We start from the raw sequence: 20,336 nt of genomic DNA, 5'->3' as shown, positions 1-20,336 counted from the left end.
TGTACTTATGCATAATTGCCAGCTCATATCATGATGAAGTACATTAATGAGAAAAGCTACAAAGTGGAGGGTTAGTTCAGGATGGATCCAGACTAAGTATGAATGGGCAAACTCATTCATTCAAATTCAAATGCAGAATGAGAAGGATGTGTTCTGTGGTTTTGTTTGAATATGTAAACAATTTGCTTTTAAAACGTCATTTAAAATGTCAGGTTGAAATATTCGAGGAAACCCATATGCTAGCCTATTATACTGTCATCGTTTTCATGGTGATAATCATGATGACTTGCGGGACGTAATTTTTCCACTAAATAGGGAATTGTATTAGAAGCACCCGAAGCTTCTGAAATGTCACAATAGCGCTGGCATTTTAACAACTTTTATCTCTTTTCCACAAAAAGTTGGAGGCAGCCAGTGTGTCTATGCCATCACTGTGGTAACTGTCACTGCTAGGCTATAATCTGGCACTGCAGACCATGTGTGAACTGTGTGCTGCTCTGACATTCAGATAGCAATCTCGTTGCCTTCACGCTGTGCATCTCAACAAGAGAAAAGGCTAAACATTCTTGAATGAAATCACGAATGGCTAATTATATGATAAAGCTTCTTTGAAAGATTACAGGTTGGATCAAAGGTTCTTTGGTCAGTGTTTAATAATTTAGAACATTATGCCGGTCTGAGGTTTTTAATTGTAGCCTACTGTATATTCTCAATTAGCAATACAAAATAGAAATAGCAACACCAGCAACACAATTTGCAGCTGTATCCTGCACTATAGGGCCTACTTTCATTTTGTATACAAATGCAACTGGCTCCATCTGTCTTGGTTATATAGAAAAGGACTATCTCTTTTATATAGACTTTTCTTACATAATATACAGGGAAAATTATAATTCAACTTACGATAGCAATAATTTTTACATTTCATGTAATAAGCAGGATAATTCAGGATAATTCAGGATAATTCAGGAGGTCATTATCGTAAAAAAACAAAAACAAACAAAAAAACCACACGCTCAGGGTGAGTATTCAGTGTTTATTTAGCCCTGCTGGCTGTACATTATCACATAATCAATACAGAATCAGTACAGCCAACACGCACTTCTTAAATCAGCCTCCGTTGTTGTATTTCTACCGTCAAAACATTTGAACATATAACACATCAGTAGGCTACATCCACACAAAGAAAAATAATTTTTCCTGAGAGTGAAATGCATATTTGATCTCATGAATTTAACATGCCAAATGATCATTTGTGTGAGGGGGTCATTTAAAATGTAAAAAATAAAATGAGGGTCATCACATTTGATTCTATTCATTTTTTTTTCATCATATAGATATAAACAATTTGTGATTTGTGCATCATTGTGTGACTTCTTTACAGTGGTTGTAAATAAATATAGTCACTCTATTCGTTTATTAGCCAGAACATCAAAACATGGTGCTTAAGCTATAATGTGCTTCCTTGCCATTAATAACTGACCAGCAATATCCCATCAAGTGACATTCAGAGAATGACACAATCAGCGAATGACTCAGTCAAAGTTGTCCTTCTGTCTGGCTGAATATGAGGCACAATGCCCCAGAGCAGGTGTGTGTTGTCAAAGGATTTAATGATGTGGCAAAAGATGCAAACAGTGCAATAGAGGTGTGCATTCTCCATGGTGTGAAGTGGAAACTCCTACTAAGACTCATCTGGGTGTGGGTAATAGATCCATCTGCATATTCTGCAGTCAGCTGTACATAAACAATACAAAAACTGATATGCTTCACCAAGTCTTCATATTAGAAAAAAGAATCAAAGTTCTTCTGGCATGAGGTCAACCTCAGTCATGATTCAGTCCTCAGGAGCAGGCAGCATGTCCTCATATTTCTTTGAAGTCTGGCTGATTCAGAAGGGGTATTAAAAACTGTTTTGTGCTGTCAGAACTCAGAAAGGATAATAACTGAAGCAAAGTGTGTTCTTTTTTCTCGTTTTCTCAAAAGTTGATCCTCTTTTGGGCAATGCAAGCGGCAATGACTGCTAGTTAACCAATACACACTGACTATTGTGTGTGAACCCTCATGTTCCTCCTCAGCTGTTATCTATTAGCATAACATATGGAGTGTCAAATATTATTTTGATAAAATTATCGGGCCTCTAAGATGTACCCATATGGTCATGGGAACCAGCCAAGTAATTTAAGTGATAAATATTTGTCAAATCAGCATCAAGGTGTTTCTTAAGAGTAAACCTATACAGTATATGCAGTGTTCTTGTTAGATCAGTTGATGTTGTTGTGAAACTAAAACTGACGACAGTATATTTGTACAGACAATAAAGTAACCAATAACTTTCAGTCACCAATGAATAATGACAGATATTAAAAAATAAAAAATAACTTGCCAGGACCTGTGGTTCCAGAGATTACTCACTACTACTTACTAAGACTAATTACCTACTCAAAGTATACTGAGTCAGTCTAACCAAATTGTTTGTACTTGAGAGTCATAATTTCCTTCATAGAATAACATCCCTACAGGAAATTAGAACAGACTTTCATGATAATAAAGAGAAATATTCTGAGTATGGCAATATTTACTCAACATTGTCAGGCTGCACAGACTGATAGAGATGGAAATACTGTAATAAATTGCTGTTTGAATTTTCCTCATTCAAAAATTCAAACAAGCATGAAGACTGTTGTCATTATTATTGCATAAAAGCCCTTTACAACAGTTTTCTTGTTGCACTGAGTATTAAGTAGTAACAGTATTATGTCTAAATGTCTAAAAATTGAACTTTTTTTCTGAATAAGAAAGATAAATGAGTGTGTGCCTCCATTTAGGGGCACTGTTAAAACAATTCAATTTTGAAAGGAGCCTTAAGAACATTTTAACACATTAAACAGAAGAGGTATGTTACATTTTCACAGGTGGCATATGATTTGCATGGTATAGATAGACAGATACTGATTTCAAGTGACTTTTCCATCAATGACTTGCCCTCACATTTCAGCATGGACAAGCTGTGAAGACACTCTCTATTAACCATATGTAATGTGTGAAACACTAAAAAACAGCATCAGCATTTATGCAACCATGATAAGTAGTAAAAGGATTCATCACATAAAATAATAAATACAAATTAACAACTGATTACTTATGAAATCACAGCAATACATTTTTTTTTTTTTTTTTTTGCATTTGTTAATAAAATTAATTTATATTTTTGGACTCCTTTAATTTCTATTTCTATTTTTTCTAAAGTTTATACCACCATATTATCACAATAAAAAGGTGAGAAAATGTCAGCACAATTAAGAATCTATAAATAAATAAAGTGTGAAGTACAACTACTGCTTCACTGGGGAATGTCATTATCTATATAAATCATAAATCTCACAAAGGGCAATCCAGTGTAGAAGCTGGTTTGCTTATATTTCATGTTGAATGGGTTGATAGACCCACCTAGTGACAATTAAATCATGAAGCAGAAGACATGCTTTTTAAAGTCAATGGTAACACAAGACACATTTCTAAATGGTGACTGCATAAAAAATATGACTTCCCTGTAGAAACAACAATTCATCATTCTGATAAGTATGATATTGTCAAAAGCATAGCCCATTATTTAATTCAATATCGTTATTAATTTATTTTAAATGTATAAAATATGTGTACTGTGATGGCAAAACAACATGCAGGTTACACAGAAAGACCTCTTGGATTATCCAGGACTGTGAGGTGACAGCGCTACCCTTGAACCACCATGCCAGCCAGTTTAACAGCTATTATTCCAGTGTACTGAACTAATACAAGATGAATGATGTGATAAAAGCAGTTTCTCTCTTAAAAGGTTGAGTTATCGATTACTTTTAATTGATGCAGCTTTCTGAAGTGACAAGTGTATGGTGTGATGTCTTTCTACTTTGTAGATCAGGGCCGGGTTTCCCAATAATGATGGATCTTTGCTCTTAAGAGTGCTCTCTACATGCAATGTTACGAACGCTCACTGCAATTCCACGTGCGTTTGCCAAAAAATGCACGTAACATGAACGTGCGATAACGCGAGAGTTGTCAAGCAATTGTCAAGTGCTGAAATGTTACCTTATAGAATCGCATCGTTGAACCGAATAGTCGTCACCTGATGTAGATTAGAAATAAAATACCTTTCAAAAACATTAAATTAATGTTCTTATGGAGGAGGTAGAGTGAAACAAAGATGTAATTTTAATTTAAAGGACACCAAACAAATAACAAAAAAAAAAAAACATATGGGAGGAATTTGCTACAAAATTAACTACAACCAGGGTTAAGAAATCAGGTAAGGAGGTCTGGAAGAAGTGGCAGGACTTTGCAAGCCTGGAGAAAGGGAAGGGCACTGCAGAGGATGGCAATTAAAAAAAACAGGTGGTTGGACCTATGACTCTCCCCTTCTCACAGCAGAGGAAGAAAAGGCCTTGCCAATACTTCAGATGGCAATTGTGGTGGTATTGACCTCCATGGAGGAGTAGGGATGCCTCAACCTGAGCCTGAGTCAGGTCCTGCATGCTCAGAGGAGCAATCAATTTCTCCTGCCATCTCCCAGCACCAACCATCTCCTAGTCCTGCAAACAAACCTCTCAGGTCTCAGCCTCCATCTTCAGTTGTCCAGACTGCAGCAACAACACCTCAGTAGTTTGAGAATGTCTTTGGTTGTAGTCAATGCAGCCGGAGACAATGTCTCAAAGAGCCCAATAAGAGGAACAAGAATTTTCAACAGCAGCTCATTGACTCAAATCAATAAAACCATGTTGATTCAAAGTTTTGGATGGCCATGTGTTTGTTGAACCATCCAAGGCCTAAGACCCTATGAAATACTATAAGAATTCAGTTCATCTAAGACTAATGGTTGATGGTTATTTTCAAACATAAACATGTCAGTTTAGATAGCCTATTATTCATATATAAAGTGTATATATCAAGGGTGATAGTAGCACAAATATTTGTACTTGATCTAGCCAATACATTTCTTTTTCTTTTTAATTATTTAATTTTTAAATTCATGTAAACAACAAATTAGTAAATAGAGAAGTACAATCAAAACCTTATATGCACTTGCATAAAGTTAAAGGTGCAATCTGCTGGTTTTCCTGCAGGTGACCTCATAACTCTTTCTTCTTACGATGCACTTCGGTCTTTACGATTACTCAAGAGCACTCGTGGATCTGCAATGATTTTCAAGTGTCACTTCAGTTACGATGCTTTTGGGAAACAGACTGTTATACTAAGATCATAAGATCGTTTTTACGATCTACTTAGAGTTATGATGCTTTTGAGAAACGCAGCCAAGAACCTTTCATAGTCTCACATTTTTCTCATGAAATTTTTTCACCATTTACATAGCTGTCTAAAAGCATTGCTCTGAAAATGATTTGATCTGCTTCTGTTGCTTCAATTTATCCTGTCAAAACACAAGATACATATTTCTCTGGCACCTTATTAAAAAAAGTGATAATTAGATTGTGTTTATCACATTCAGCACATGAGTCATTCTACATTCTGATTTCACACTTTAAAAGGTGTGTAAATGACAGGGGTGAGAGTCGGGTTGAGGTTTACACTCTCTCTGCACTTTACTTACTACAGCTTAGCTCTTATGTGGGTTATTATAAAGAAAGTTGTGAAGCAGGGTAAGGTTATCACCTTTAAATTCTCAGCATTAATCAGCCATCATCTGCTTCCACACATCTGAGTTTTATGGCATGCCGTGTTTCTTCTGAGTCACTGGCCCATTTGTTTCAGACTGCAGAGCTAAGTTGAATGCTTGTTCACTGCAGTCACACCATTAGGGCCTCAGGATGTTGGGCCACAGGGAAAAGAGGTGTCACTAGTGGTAATGGATTGCATTTTCACCTTCAGCCCTTCGTAAACTCACTCCATATCCTCACCCCCTCCTGCCCCACCTGGAAACTGTGGAGGAAACACCAGCCCCGCCCCCCCAGAGAGGAGAAAAACAAGATGAGGACAAGCTGATACAAATATTTCTTTTCTCAAAGTTGATTTCCTTGAGTAATGTTTAAGCAATAATTATTCTGAGAGTAAGGCATGCCCCTGATTCTAAATGAACATGACTCTAAAATGAATGCAAAGCATAAAAAATAAAGAATGCAAAGCATAATATGATTAAAAGTATTAGGTTTTTTATAAGGAATTGGAGTCCATTTCATAATGTCATATCTGGCAAGTGCTGGCAATTTAACATGTTGTGTGATTTGACTCATAAATCATGACCTTGCAACCTGGACTTTTTGTATTTACCAAACATATCGATGCACTGTAAACAATGATTTCTTTCTCTCTAAATAATAATAATATTAATAATAAAAACATTAGTGAATGATCTACAAGAAAACACCATTTCAACCTTTGGTCACACTTTATTTTAAGGTGACTTATATTAATTAACAACATGACTAAAATTAATTAACAACATGCACTTAATGGGGCTAGGGTTTGGTTTAGGGTTAGTTGAAAGTAATTGTATGATGTATAGCATTATAAATGTAACACTTTATTTTAAGGTGCCCTTGTTACACGTCTCAAGTACTTACTATAATAATAACAATTAATTGTGCATAATTGCATGCAAGTAACACTAAGCCAAACCCTAATTCTAACCCTATAGTAAGAACATGAAGTTAGTTAATATTACTCAGTACTAAAATGCATATTTACACTGTACTTTCTTGGAAAACTGCAAGTGAAAGATTTTTTACTCCATTTTATTTCAGTGGGGATCATAATGTAAAAAAAACATATCAGCTATAAAAAACTAAAAGTAATGTGTTGAATTTGTATTGGAAGTATCACATAAACGCAACCAAAAAGAACATGTTTACAACATGACCCTTTAATTAATAAGCTAATTAATTAATCTCGTGTATTAAAATAGTATTTATGATGAAAAATATATGTATTATAATAAAATAATGAAAAATTAAAGGCTGGATGAAAGTATTTTTTTTCAGTATGACATTGTTAAAGCTTTCGAAAGCCAAACGTCCCAGCGTTTCCTCCGCTACAGCAGCGTGTGATGTGATTGTTGTCCATGGTGCTGAACTGAGTGCTGCACTTCAGGAAAATTTGACTCCGCAAAATGTTGTCAAGTGATAACTTTTCCATAGGTTGCCTCATATTCCCAACACGCGCCTCATTTGCAGTGATTGACAACGTCGCACATGACTGTACTGCTCGCTGGACCTGAATGAAACGCAATAAGTCATTACTCCAGGACACCCATCCAGCCCTCCCATCCGCACCATATAAAACCAACATCAGACGCCTCCAGTCATAATAGATGTTCGTGCGTTCAGAGAGATAGAGATAGCCACCAACTGCGTTTAGAAATGTCCAGCTTAAGTGTAGCGAGTTTTTGTCACTGTGGATTCCTCACATACCTTGTGCTGTTCTCTTTTTACATTTCAGTAGCGTCCTCAGTGAGCCTTGACTTGACTGAACTAAGGAACAAAGTTGCAAAGATCAAAGTTAACCCAAGAGGAAATTTATGGGCAACAGGTGAGACGCATACACGACGTATTATTGTGCTACATATAACTTGACTTATACCTAGAACAGAAATGTGATTTGGCACTTAAGGTCATTTTATGGGGAAGAAAAGTGTTGTGGACAGCGAACAGTTGCCGAACGAGGATGATTCCACGATGAAAGCCATCGAGGCTGCACTGAATCCCCAGCAGGTCGAGCCTGCGGACCTCTACCAAGAGATACTGAGGATCGCGCTTCAGACACACCTCGACTCTCAGGAGATCCGCCCTAAAGTTCCGGTAAGAACCGAGTCTGCATTTTTCTGTTCATTTTGAAGTAGTCTCTACTCTGGTCTGACATGAATATTAGAAAGAATATTCTTCTGTTGTAAATAATTCTCTTAAAAATGTGATTTGAAAAATGTGTTTGTTTTGCTTAAAAATGTAATTATATATATATATATATATATATATATATATATATATATATATATATATATATATATATATATATATATATATATATATATATATATATATATATACTATCTAACATACTTATAACATAATCCATGACTGAATATATATAATCGACAATTGATTTATGTGAACTGTTTTTGGTCGTTTTAGGAGACTGCAATATTAATGAAGATATTAGGCAGCTACATCCAAGACAACAAAAAATGATGACTGCCAACGGCTAAGATCTCCGAAGTGTTTAATTCTCATGGGATTTGTAATTGCTCTTTCATCAGCTGTAATTTGTTTCTTAACTAAACCTAGTAAGCACCTCCATGTCACAAGAAATGCAACAAGTTATACTTGTATATTTATTTTTAGAAGATGTCCAGAATTGTATTATTTTTTTCAATAATTTGTATTAAATAAAGACCAAATAGTGAAGTCAGTTGCTCCTGCATGCAACTACAATGTTAAAAGTGTCATAATTTTTTATCTAAATTTCTACACTCAGTGGAAGTATATTGATTAACCCAATAGCAGGTGAGTGAGTATTTAGGATTTTGAAATAGTGAATTACTCATGGTGCCTTCAGTGATTGATGGGATTTCATAGAATTAGCTTTCAGGTGGTGCCCATAAGTGTTTTATGAAAACTTGAAACTTTACACACAATAATAGGCTATAATGTTTTCATAAGAAAACATCAGAAGGAAATTCAAAACAACAATTCAAAAAACAAAACAGCATTAACTAAAAAGTAAACACAAAACAACATAAAAAAGTCTGCACAACTAAGGAACAATGCTGTTTTGAGCAAATTTACATTTTTATAAACAACACAGAACAGCAACAGGCTATGCAAATCTAAGACAAACCTTAGCAACTCACTCATCTGGGCGCAAGATCATTTAACATTCATTTCAAACAAATCTTGAAAAGTTTTGACAGTTACATTGACAAATCATGAAAACAGAAATTTCCAAGAACTAAAATAAAGGATAAAGAAAGACTTTGAATAAGTCAAGGTAAAAAATAAAATAAATAAATAAATGATATATTGTTTGCTAGCATATTTTTGACTTGCCCTAGAACTGAATATAATTCTTGCACAAACCTAGTGTGCAAAGAGTACAACATAAATATCAAACACCAAATACTGGTTATATATAAATTAATTATATTAGCTGAGACAATAAAAGTGACAACAGCTGTCTTTGACCTGGTCTTGTTCTCCTTTTAGTCAACACAACACAACATTCTAAATAGGAATACTTGTCTATCCTTTATAACCTATAAATAACAACAATTAATTTTGAACTAGTTCTCTTTGACCTTTGAACTGAGGAGAGGTTATGTTATGTAAGCAGCCTGGATTATTTATTTATTCATTATAAGATGTTTTGTCCTTCTCTTCTGCATCAAATAATACAGTAGCCAACTCTATAAATTTGAAATAGTTTTTTACCTTGAAACTTGATTTTTATTTATAGCCTATGACTCAAATGTGACTCAAAAATATAATTTCAATGACTGGTACATCACTATCCCACAACTATTTATTTTGCATAAGAGGGTAGAAATTGTTAAGATGGTTTTGCAAAGTCTGCCTCTATATTTTCCTGGGTCTTTAGAATCACTGTTCATTATTTCGTGCATGTCTAATAATTTTCAAAGTGGATCAGGTTTGGAGGAACACATAGGTTACTGGTGCAGCTTCTGAAGACCAGTAGACGATGATGTCTAAAACAGGCATTGGGCTGTCGTTCAGAAAACAAACAGCGCAGTTCGAGTTATTGAGGTCAGTGGGACACGTGACTGGCGTTGTCCAGTTGGATGCTCTGTTGACTAGCGGAGCTAGACAATCGCACGATATGCATCTGCTATTAACGTGAATTCCTCTCTTTGGATTAAAATATAAAGCCTAGCCTCGCCGTGATCATGGGACAGTGTGGTGTTATTTCTTCGAAGACGGTCTTAGTCTTCCTAAATTTGATTTTTTGGGTAAGTTGCCTACAGTATAAAAGCTGGGATGGGTGCAGTGGTTAGCGGCATTATGGCATAGCTCTGCAGGGATACACGAGCTACAGTACAGCGAAAGAGCAGTTGTTTACACGTATAATAGACATGCTTTTAATAGACAGAAATCTATTATTATTTTGACTGATTGCATCACTGAATGAATCCAAGCGCATCATTGCACCTTGGTTTTGTCTATTTTTGTAACCATTTATCACGCCTGAGCAATAGCTATTAGGCTATTTGGTTAAAGGCAAGCATGCAGCGAATGTCAAATCACATAGACTACACAAATTATATAGGCCTAATGAAAACGCTGTTTTAGCTTTGCATAGACTTAGCCTACATGTAATTTGAGATCCATATATAATCAAATCATATATATATATATATATATATATATATATATATATATATATATATATATATATATATAGAGAGAGAGAGAGAGAGAGAGAGAGAGAGAGAGAGCAGGGATGTAGAGCAGGGATAATTGTAACACTTTTGGTTTTTGTTCTGAAATTTTGTTCTGCTGTTTGTTTCATTTATTCAAAAAATTGTAAAGCTATTGCCTCCAACAACATTAAGATATTAGCAGTCATCACACGTTAATTATATATATAAGTATGTATATTGAAACTGGAAGTATATTATTTTTACAACCATCATACCTAAATAATTGTAACAGTGGCTTGTGATGAATAGTAAAATGTTAATGTTTGTGAATACATGGCCTAAAGCACTATGTTAATATCGGAATACACAGCTTTTAATTTTGACAATGTTAATTAAACTCTAAAGAAACACTTGGAAAGAATGTCAATGAAATACATTTCAAATCTAACTTATTCCACATTAAAATTTTGTACGAATGAGAAATAAATTGCTGTTGTACTCTTTCCAGGCTGCTGCTGGTATACTGTGCTACATTGGGGCCTACGTTTTCATCACATATGATGATTATGATCATTTTTTTGAGGATATCTACACTTTCATCCCTGCCATGGTGATAATTGCTGTGGGCACGCTTCTTTTTGTCATTGGTTTCATTGGATGCTGTGCCACCGTTCGGGAAAGCCGCTGTGGCCTGGTCACGGTAAACTAGAGTTTAATGCCCCCAATTTACACATACATAGCTCTGATGACTTTTTTATTCAGAATGTTTTCTGATTGTTCTTGTCTAATTTTTCTGCAGTTCTCAGCAGTGCTGCTACTGGTGTTTGCCACAGAGGTGGTTGTAGTGGTGCTAGGCTATATTTACAGAGCCAAGGTTGGAAATAATTAAGTAACATGTACATGTGCATGTAAGTAGTTTGAAAGTGTCATTGATAAAACCACGTCTTTTCTTTTTCTCTGAAAGGTCGAGGCTGTAGTGAATCACTCTATTCAAAAAGTATATAATGAATATAAAGGCACCAACACAGATGCTCCCAGCAGGGCCATCGACTATGTCCAGAGACAGGTAAGACCATCAGTTCCTTTGTCTTTTTTATCCACCATTTTTCCATTTCTCTAAAATTCTCTGCTTACAATCTTTCACTTTTAGCTCCACTGTTGTGGCATTCATAACTACTCTGATTGGATGAACACTGACTGGTTTAATGAGTCCAAAAACAACAGCGTTCCGGTGAGCTGCTGCAAGCCCAGCATCAGTAACTGCACTGGGACGTTAATGCGCCCAGAAGACCTCTACCCAGAGGTAACACCCTCACACACTTCCGACAGACCTGCAGTCCAAAACTATTAAATGATAGACTAACTGAACTTCTTGTTACAGGGCTGTGAAGTTCTTGTAGTAAAGAAACTCAAGGACATTATGCTGTACGTCATACTGGCAGCATTAACGTTCGCTGCCATACAGGTAATAAGTAATTTGTGGTCATACACTCAACTGAAGTGGTCATTTGTCACTTAAGCAGTGGTCTATGTGATTTTAACAGTTAATATGTGAAGTGTAACATATAATGGAAATAGCACATAAAACATTTTACTTTGAAATAGCCTAATCATAGTTATTACTTGGCTACTCAACAAATAAAGAAAAACCTGGACATGAAAAATTAATTTGAAATTAAATTAGTTTCTTATCTTACCTGGATATTAAATTAAAGTTTCTATGATATTACTAGTCCATTACAAAATGAAATAATCAGCTTAGCAACATACAGGTAACGGAAATGCTAGATGCCACTACTTGCAGTTTTTTATGAGACCCGCAGGTTTGCGAGACATGAAAGTAGAAAACATTATAACAGAAACTGAAACAAGAAAAGCGGTCTGATATACATGCTCAGACAACAGTGAATGTTAGAGAATATCATGCTGCGTTCCAGACAAAGTAGGTGTGAATAGTCGATTTGAATTTCCCCCTTCTGAACATTGTATGTTTCATTTCATTAGAAAAAGTGCTCGCTGCAGAGCCAGGGAGATGGTCCTCACTGCAGAACACAAGATCCAGATCCAACTCTTCCCACCTTACATATCCCTAAACCTACCCGTCTTCACCCCCTGATCCCTAAACCCACCCATCTCTATCCCTTAGATATGGATCCAATCTCGCCCCCTGTGATCTTGTGTTCTGCAGTGATGGGTTGCTGAAGCTCATGGATGGAAATTGACATCCTTTTCCCCTTTCTGTATGTTATTGGTGGTGCTTGAAGATCCAACTCTTACCATTACCCTATTCCTAAACATAACTAGATTAGGCTCCACCCATTAGGTCTGCAGAGGACCACCCATTTAGATCTGTAGTGAGCACCACTCGTCTAATTACAAGTTCGTTCACAGATTTACAACACAAGATGGCGCTATTACACACTGTATCTCAGTGTGTGGCGCTGTTTTTTAAATTAATTTATTTTATTTTATTGACAACACAGAAATATAGAGTCATAATTGACAACACAGGAATATGGAGTCATATAAAACAATAAAATCAAAACTTTTAATCTTATATCAAAAATCAGTCTCACATATATGTCAAAAATAAGTCTAAGATCTAATACATCAATTGCCTTTATGAACAGCAGAATTGTCTGAGCTTTATGATTGTTCTGTTCACAGATTAAAGAATCATGAAAGGTAATTAAATCAGTAGAAAACAATTTACCATTTGGTACAGACAACATGTATTTTCCCTATGTGTATATGATTAGTTAAGAAATTTGATTATGATGTGAATCTACAATAAACCAGTATCACATTCCATAAACAAGACAACTGAAAAATAAATGTAAGCTTGTTTACGACACCTCTTTACAAAAACAATAAAACAAACAACTTTAACCTTTCTACAGTCATTAAATGGATCATATCAATTTATTATTTTAAAGTGAGTTGCTTAACATTAGTACATTAGTACATATTACAGTAGTATTTATATTGGAGCAAGGTTGCTGGAAAAAGTTCAGGATTATCATGATTACATGATATTTCTAACATAAAAGTTATTATTATTGTTTTATCACTGATGTAAAGACCACCAGCAGTAGGAACCAGAAGAGAACCAATTATACATGTTTTCATTTTTAATAATGTGAATAAGATTAGGGGAAATACAACAAAAGAGTTTTAAGTTATAAAGATACTGTGTAATAAAGATACACATAAAATGTAATATTACAATAAATACTGTATTTTAGATATTAATGTCTTGTCAAAAATCGCTTATATTTCTTTATCCAGAGTTCCCACTTCTTTTTTTTACACGTTTCTCTTTCTGAATTCTTGAAACCAGATATGTAAATATGTAAATAAAAAACTGCAAACAAATGTAATTAATAAAAATGTAAGTAACTATTTTTAAGGAGGAGGTATAGAACATAGAGGGTGTGTCTCAGTCAGGCTTTGTCACAATCACAAAATCCTTCCAGTGCACTGGAATGTTTGCTCCCTAAAAAAGCAAATCCCACAAAGCACTGCAAAAACCAGGGAGAATCTTTGCTCTCTGTGGTCCTTAATCAGAAATTATATGCAACATAAATACACTTTAAACAGCATTAAAAAGTGAGATCCTGCTGTTGTTGATAAATTATATGAACTATATAACCTTTCTGATGTTAACAGATAATGCACAATATTTTAATTATTCTCGGTGTAATATGTTTTGACCATTGTTTCCTATTCTCTTCACAGATGCTTGGGCTGCTGTGTGCATGTTTGGTCCTTTGCCGCAGAGGTCATGACCCTGGCTATGAACTGCTTGTCAGCACGGGTATAGATGCCTGAGTGGTACCGCATGGCATCATGGGAAGGGCTGGTCCTCCCAGCCAGTGTACTGTACATCTTTAAACTGAATCAGGCTACAACTTTTCTACACTAGTATTAAAACCAGTTTCAGTAACTTTGTTTGACATAAAATCAAAGCTTTGAAAGCTTGAATAGCCACACACTGCTTTAGTTGTGAAGAAAATGTTCCTAAAAATGTTCCTAGAAGAAGTATTAAGTCTGAGTACAGAGTCTGATGAGCAGAAAATAATCATTCAGTTGTTTATTATATTGTAAATATTTTACACTAATGTGATATCATGTGTTATTGTCACTGGTTGACATAGTTCAAATGTTTCCCTTATAGTATGTTGTAGAAGTAATCCTTCCTAGACATACTGAAAGATTGTTTTAAATTTAAACTATTTTATGACAACTTTTCTTGCTTCTCATTTCGAGCTTATCTTTAGAGAAATAATGATACAAATGATTTCAACTACAAACCTGATTCCAAAAAAGTTGGTATACTGTACAAATTGTGAATAAAAACAGATTGCAATGATGTGGAAGTTTCAAATTTCAGTATTTTATTCAGAATACAACATAGATGGCATATCAAATGTTTAAAATGAGAGAATGTATTATTTTAAGGGAAAAATAAGTTGATTTTAAATTTCATGGCATCAACACATCTCAAAAAAGTTGGGACAAGGCCATGTTTACCACTGTGTGGTAGAGCTTAGATTCTCTTAGATTCTTCCGCGGGCCGGGCCGGGCCGATATTTCCCGTCACCATCCTCGGGCCGCGTCGTGTCGGGCCCTTGATAAAGCACGTCACGTGACATGCGCAGCGTCTCGTCCACTCGCAGTCTCGCATGCGTGACACATCACACCTGCTGTGCGTGCTGTACTATTCCAAGTAGAATAAGTGCAACATGGAGCTTGAAGAAGCAAAGAAACATTTTTTTTAAATATATTTTTTTTAAGAATTAATAAGAATTAACTTTGAGCAAGTTTGGAGGAAAATCGGAGGTATGGAAACATTTTAAACTAGTCGTGGGGAGTGACAACATTTGTGTTGGCTTTGTCTCGTGCATTAAATATATATATATAGGCTATATAACTGCGCAGCTCCCCCGTAGCCTAAATGATCTAGCACAGCAGCACCTGCGGTAAAAAAAAAAAAAAAATTTGGCGCCACATATATAACGGCCCACATATACCTTCAATACCACGACTTAGGTGCCCTTGAGCAAGGCATCGAACCCCCAACTGCTCCCCGGGCGCCGCAGCATAAATGGCTGCCCACTGCTCCGGGTGTGTGCTCACAGTGTGTGTGTGTGTGTTCACTGCTCTGTGTGTGTGCATTTCGGATGGGTTAAATGCAGAGCACAAATTCTGAGTATGGGTCACCATACTTGGCTGAATGTCACTTCACTTTCACTTTCACTTTCATTAAAAATGGTCGGGTTTAAATCGGGCTCGGGCTCATACTTACAGTGAACGTGGGCCGGGCCGGGCTCGGACACAACGTGCTCGGGCTCGGGCTCGGGTAGGGTCGGGCTTGATTTGTTGGGCCCGATCTAAGCTCTACTGTGTGGCACCCCGTTTTCTTTTTATAACAGTCTGCAAACATCTGGGGACTGTTGTCATGAAGGGCAAAATTAACTATATAGACCTCATATAAACTCATTTTTTGCACCAGTCTGTAAACATGTTTTTTTCTGCTGTAAAGTTGGGCATTTTAACATGGGGAGTCTATGGGACTGACTCCTTTTTGCAGCCAGCCTCAAGCGGCCAGTAGATGAATTGCAGTTTTAGTCACTTCCTTGTTGGCTTCATGAGAGAGAGTGGGAGGTTGCCGCTCGGTCTGACCACAAAACAGTTTTCCACTTTGCCACAGTCCATTTTAAATTTGCCTTGGCCCAGAGAAAATGCTTGCGCTTCTGGATCATTTTTAGATATGGCTTCTTTTTTGATCTATAGAGTTTTAGCTGGCAACCGTGAATGGCACAGTGGATTGTGTTCACCGACAATGTTTTCCGGAAGTATTCATGAGGCCATGTTGTGATTTCCATTACAGTAGCATTCATGTATGTGATGCAGTGCCGTCTAAGGGACCGAAGATCACGGGCATCCAGGATGGTTTTCCGGACTTGACCCTTACGCACAGAGATTGTTCCAGATTCTCTGAATGTTTGGATGATATTATGCACTGTAGATGATGATAACTTCAAACTCTTTGCAATTTTTTTTCTGAGAAACTACTTTCTGATATTGCTCCACTATTTTTCACTGCAGCATTGGGGGAATTGGTGATCCTCTGCCCATATTGACTTCTGAGAGACACTGCCACTCTGAGAGGCTCTTTTTATACCCAATCATGTTGACAATTGACCTAATAAAATGAAAATTAGTCCTCCAGCTGTTCCTTATATGTACATTTAACTTTTCCGGCTTCTTATTGCTACCTGTCCCAACTTTTTTGGAATGTGTAGCTCAATAACATTTCAAAATGTCTCACTTTCAACATTTGATATGTTGTCTATATTCCACTGTGAATAAAAAATTATTCTATTCCTTTTTTTACTCACAGTTTGTACAGTGTCCCAACTTTTTTGGAATCAGGTTTGTAAATCATTACTTTTAACTCTTGCAGCAGTATTAAACTTGCAATTAACAACAAGGTTACATAACATACAGCATGAATTACACTTTCATCCAAGCATTTGGCCGTAAAAGAATCAAAAGAACAAGTCTAACAAAACAATCAAATATAAACTGAGCATTTGAAAATTCTCTAAAATCAGTTTATTATAAAAATTACCTGGGACCAGAAAAAAAATATTTACTTGAAAAAAATTCTATGAGTGACACTGCTGTATATAACTTTAATGGGAAGTATTACTCTTAAAGGGTCACTGACATGAATGCTTATATGTGACCCTGGACCATAAAACCAGTCATAAGTTGTGAATTTTTGAATTTTTGAGCATGAAAACACTCATGTTTTGACATTATTTGATAAATTCATGCTTTTCATTTCTCCCAGCAGAAGTATTAACAATGACTAATGCAAATTACTGTACCTATTGTAATGAATGTTGATCCGTCTCAGTTCAATAAATCACTGAAATTAAAATGATCCATTAAGTGATTGCTTATTTGTATATTATATTTCACATTTTGACTGTGTATTATTTATTCAAGCTCTGTTTGTTTCAAAAAAATTTACTAAAAACTTTACTACTTATTTACTACTAAAATGGACAAAACAAACACAAGCTGTCATCTTTCTTCCATCTTAAGAAAACAGTTAAAAAAACAAAAAAAACATTTCATTAAAATGACTTTGATCAGTGTATTTATATAAACTCTAAAGGATACTAATAGCAGTGATCAAAATGTCATAGTGTCTGGTACAGTTTGGATGTCAATAAATTAACTTTAGTTTCTTGTGCATAAGGTGTATGCAAGGTGTTAAAGAGGACAACAATTTAAATCAAACTTTTTTTTGCTATTTATTTTTCAATATTTCCATTTATTGTTGAGTATATTTTCCAAAACAGTTAATGATCTTCAAATGAATTTGTTTCAAATGTCAAACAAAAAACATAAAAAATGGTTTCCAAATGCTTTAAATGATGAAAAGCATATCAAAATTGTTTCTAAAAGGTAAATCTATGACATCAATACACTCTTACTAAAAGTATAGTTAGTGTTACAAAGTGTAAAGGGATGCATCATCAGGCGTTTTTCAAGTAACATGTTCACATCTACAACCCTTTTCATAATTTAAATAACATAAACATAGCATATAGAGATATGCAATGCATAAACCTAAATACTACAGCACTACTTTTACATAAACTATAGACATTAAGTAAGATTCACTGTTTTTAAGTCAAATAAAGGTCTACTTTGACCTTTTTGGAATTTCTTCATCTGTTTATTTCTCGCACTCTTCTCAACTCCTCCGGGGAAGACTAAACAAAACACAAAGTACTACATTACTATGACAGCTTCAGTATTCTAATGGATTATACAAATGTTAACTTTATTTATAGTTATATATTGTATGTGTGTCTGTGAAATATATATATATATATATATATATATATATATATATTTTTTTTTTTGTATTTATTGTATCAACAACATACTTTTTTTAAAAATTATATATTAAACAAACAGACACAACTGACATATATATGATTTGATTCTTACCCTGATCTTTAATAACATACAAAGTTTAGTTTATTTTCACAGTCTCTGCTCTCCCAACGTTTAGCTGCTAGGTTTCGAGATCCACAGTAAAGGGGACGGGCGGGGCATTCCGGCAGCTGGACCAAATTTCCCAGAGACTCCCCACTGACCCAGAACCAGGAACCTGCCAGGAAGTGCAGACCTGTCCACACGCCTTCGGTTTGCATGTCTGCGGTCTTGTTATTGGCTTGGAAGAGATGTAAACTGGTTGGCAGAGAGGCCAAGTCAAAGTGTTGAGACCTGCAGTGTTCTAACGCCTCCTCCCAGCTCTTCTTCTCCGTTACCAGGATCAGTTCAGGAACCCACTTATAACAGAAAAAAGGGTACTGCATATTACAATCATAATCATACAGTTCCCCACCTGAACTCTTACTGCAAAAGGCTGTATCATTTTGGTTTGGTTCACCAGCCTTCCATGGCATAGAAATTTCTTTGCTTCCATCACTCCACACCCATTGATGGTCAGCAGAGAGTTTGTTCAGTCCAACCCAGCTCTCTGTGCTATTGGCTTTCTGATCATTTGAATCACTTTTGAACCTTGTAAGCTCCTCATCGCTGTCTATGGTTGACAGGTCGGCATAATTCTCTCTGCAAAACTTTTGAGCGTCACTCCAAATCTTAATGTTATTGAAAAAAATGTGTTTCCTGATCAAAGTTAAAGTCAGCTCACAATGAGCTGACAGGAAAAGAGCAACCCAGGCAATCTTCATCTCTTCTGTGGGAAACAAGTCAGTAAATACAGTCGTAAGGCAGACTCCATAAATATACAGGCTATATATACACATGTAAATTTGTTATTTGTTAGTCAGCATTTTTTTGCAAATATTCACTTTGAGGTCAGATATCACCAACTCAGAACGCAGACTGTAAAGACTAGTGTCACACCGAGATCTTTATCATGACACTCAGTTTTAAGAGGCCTTAATACAGCAATTTAATTAATAGCTCAAAGAAATTTAAAACAGAAAGAAACAAAGACACTGCAAACATTTTCCTATCAGACTGATGTTTTTCTCCTTCTTTTTCCAAAATTCACTGTTTCCAAAATACCAGATGAAACAAACAGAAAAAAGGAGTATTTAAACACAAAATATAACAGCAATTATTGCAATAACAGGAATCTATATTAAAAAAAAATTTGAAATGGGGCATAATGTCATGCGATTGTTAAAATCATGTAAAATAATTTTATTTAGAGAGGTTATTTATTTACAATTTACTATTTTACTATAGGGTTAAATTTAAATTTAAAGAGCCCCTACCCCTATTATGGTTTTGAAAATTATTGAAACAAGATGAGCAAAAAGTGTACAGTATATATATATACATACATTATACATTTATTTTTAATATTTTTTTATTATTTATTTTTATTTTTAAATTTACATTATAATTTTTTTTTATTTACATATAAAATATATATAAATTGTGACGGGGTGAAGAAGCACATGACACGAGGGTCAAGGTAAGTTCCCCGAAGGGTGGATTTCATTGAGGTGGTGTAGGGAAAAGTAGCCAACGTGAGGGGTTTCCGGTGTTCAGTGCTCAGCCTTCTCTTCCTCCTTTGGTGCGCAGTGCTGTGTGGGTCCGTGAGGTCCGTGTCTTTAGCGGGCTGGCGGTCACACGCTGCTGTCTGGAGGGAAAACACAGAGAATTGTTAGCTGAGTCTTCTGGAGACATCTCTCACCTCTGTGTTCGACGACGCTGCTTATAAAGCCCGCTTCTGATGGGCTACAGGTGTGACCGCTCAGCCTGTAATGAGCAGATGCTGATGAGAGCTCGGGCCACGTGTCACACTCCCCCCCCAAGCGTCGTCCTGTCCCTGTGGAGAAGCGGGGAAACTGGGGGAGTATGGGGAGTGTAACCTGACAGACCTGCA

General features: G+C 35.8%; 2 protein-coding genes across 2 annotated transcripts; both read left to right on the top strand.

The window, feature by feature from the left end:
• The first annotated feature begins 7,256 nt into the window (after positions 1-7,256).
• On the top strand, positions 7,257-8,432 carry nmbb (neuromedin Bb). Its single transcript, XM_059522481.1, has 3 exons — positions 7,257-7,539; positions 7,621-7,808; positions 8,139-8,432. Exons 1-3 carry the CDS (start codon positions 7,371-7,373, stop codon positions 8,193-8,195), a joined length of 414 nt encoding a protein of 137 aa, XP_059378464.1. The 5' UTR covers positions 7,257-7,370; the 3' UTR covers positions 8,196-8,432.
• Positions 8,433-9,723: 1,291 nt separating this feature from the next.
• LOC132114369 (tetraspanin-3-like) lies at positions 9,724-14,753 on the top strand. Its single transcript, XM_059522476.1, has 7 exons — positions 9,724-9,970; positions 10,890-11,081; positions 11,181-11,255; positions 11,346-11,447; positions 11,532-11,684; positions 11,763-11,846; positions 14,120-14,753. The coding sequence occupies exons 1-7, from the start codon at positions 9,908-9,910 to the stop codon at positions 14,210-14,212; spliced, it is 762 nt and encodes a 253-aa protein (XP_059378459.1). The 5' UTR covers positions 9,724-9,907; the 3' UTR covers positions 14,213-14,753.
• The last annotated feature ends 5,583 nt before the right edge of the window (positions 14,754-20,336 follow it).

The sequence above is a fragment of the Carassius carassius genome, chromosome 3, assembly GCF_963082965.1.
Source record: "Carassius carassius chromosome 3, fCarCar2.1, whole genome shotgun sequence".
NCBI classification, from domain to species: domain Eukaryota; kingdom Metazoa; phylum Chordata; class Actinopteri; order Cypriniformes; family Cyprinidae; genus Carassius; species Carassius carassius.
This window is presented reverse-complemented; position numbering and strand designations above follow the sequence as displayed.

Excerpts from the sequence above, each read along its gene's own strand:
- LOC132114369 (XM_059522476.1), top strand. The coding sequence starts at position 9,908 with ATGGGACAGTGTGGTGTTATTTCTTCGAAGACGGTCTTAGTCTTCCTA. Across the intron at positions 9,971-10,889 it reads TCCTAAATTTGATTTTTTGG|GCTGCTGCTGGTATACTGTG; the intron begins GTAAGTTGCCTA and ends TACTCTTTCCAG. Across the intron at positions 11,448-11,531 it reads TCGACTATGTCCAGAGACAG|CTCCACTGTTGTGGCATTCA; the intron begins GTAAGACCATCA and ends TTTCACTTTTAG.
- nmbb (XM_059522481.1), top strand. The coding sequence starts at position 7,371 with ATGTCCAGCTTAAGTGTAGCGAGTTTTTGTCACTGTGGATTCCTCACA. Across the intron at positions 7,540-7,620 it reads AGGAAATTTATGGGCAACAG|GTCATTTTATGGGGAAGAAA; the intron begins GTGAGACGCATA and ends TTGGCACTTAAG. Across the intron at positions 7,809-8,138 it reads AGATCCGCCCTAAAGTTCCG|GAGACTGCAATATTAATGAA; the intron begins GTAAGAACCGAG and ends TGGTCGTTTTAG.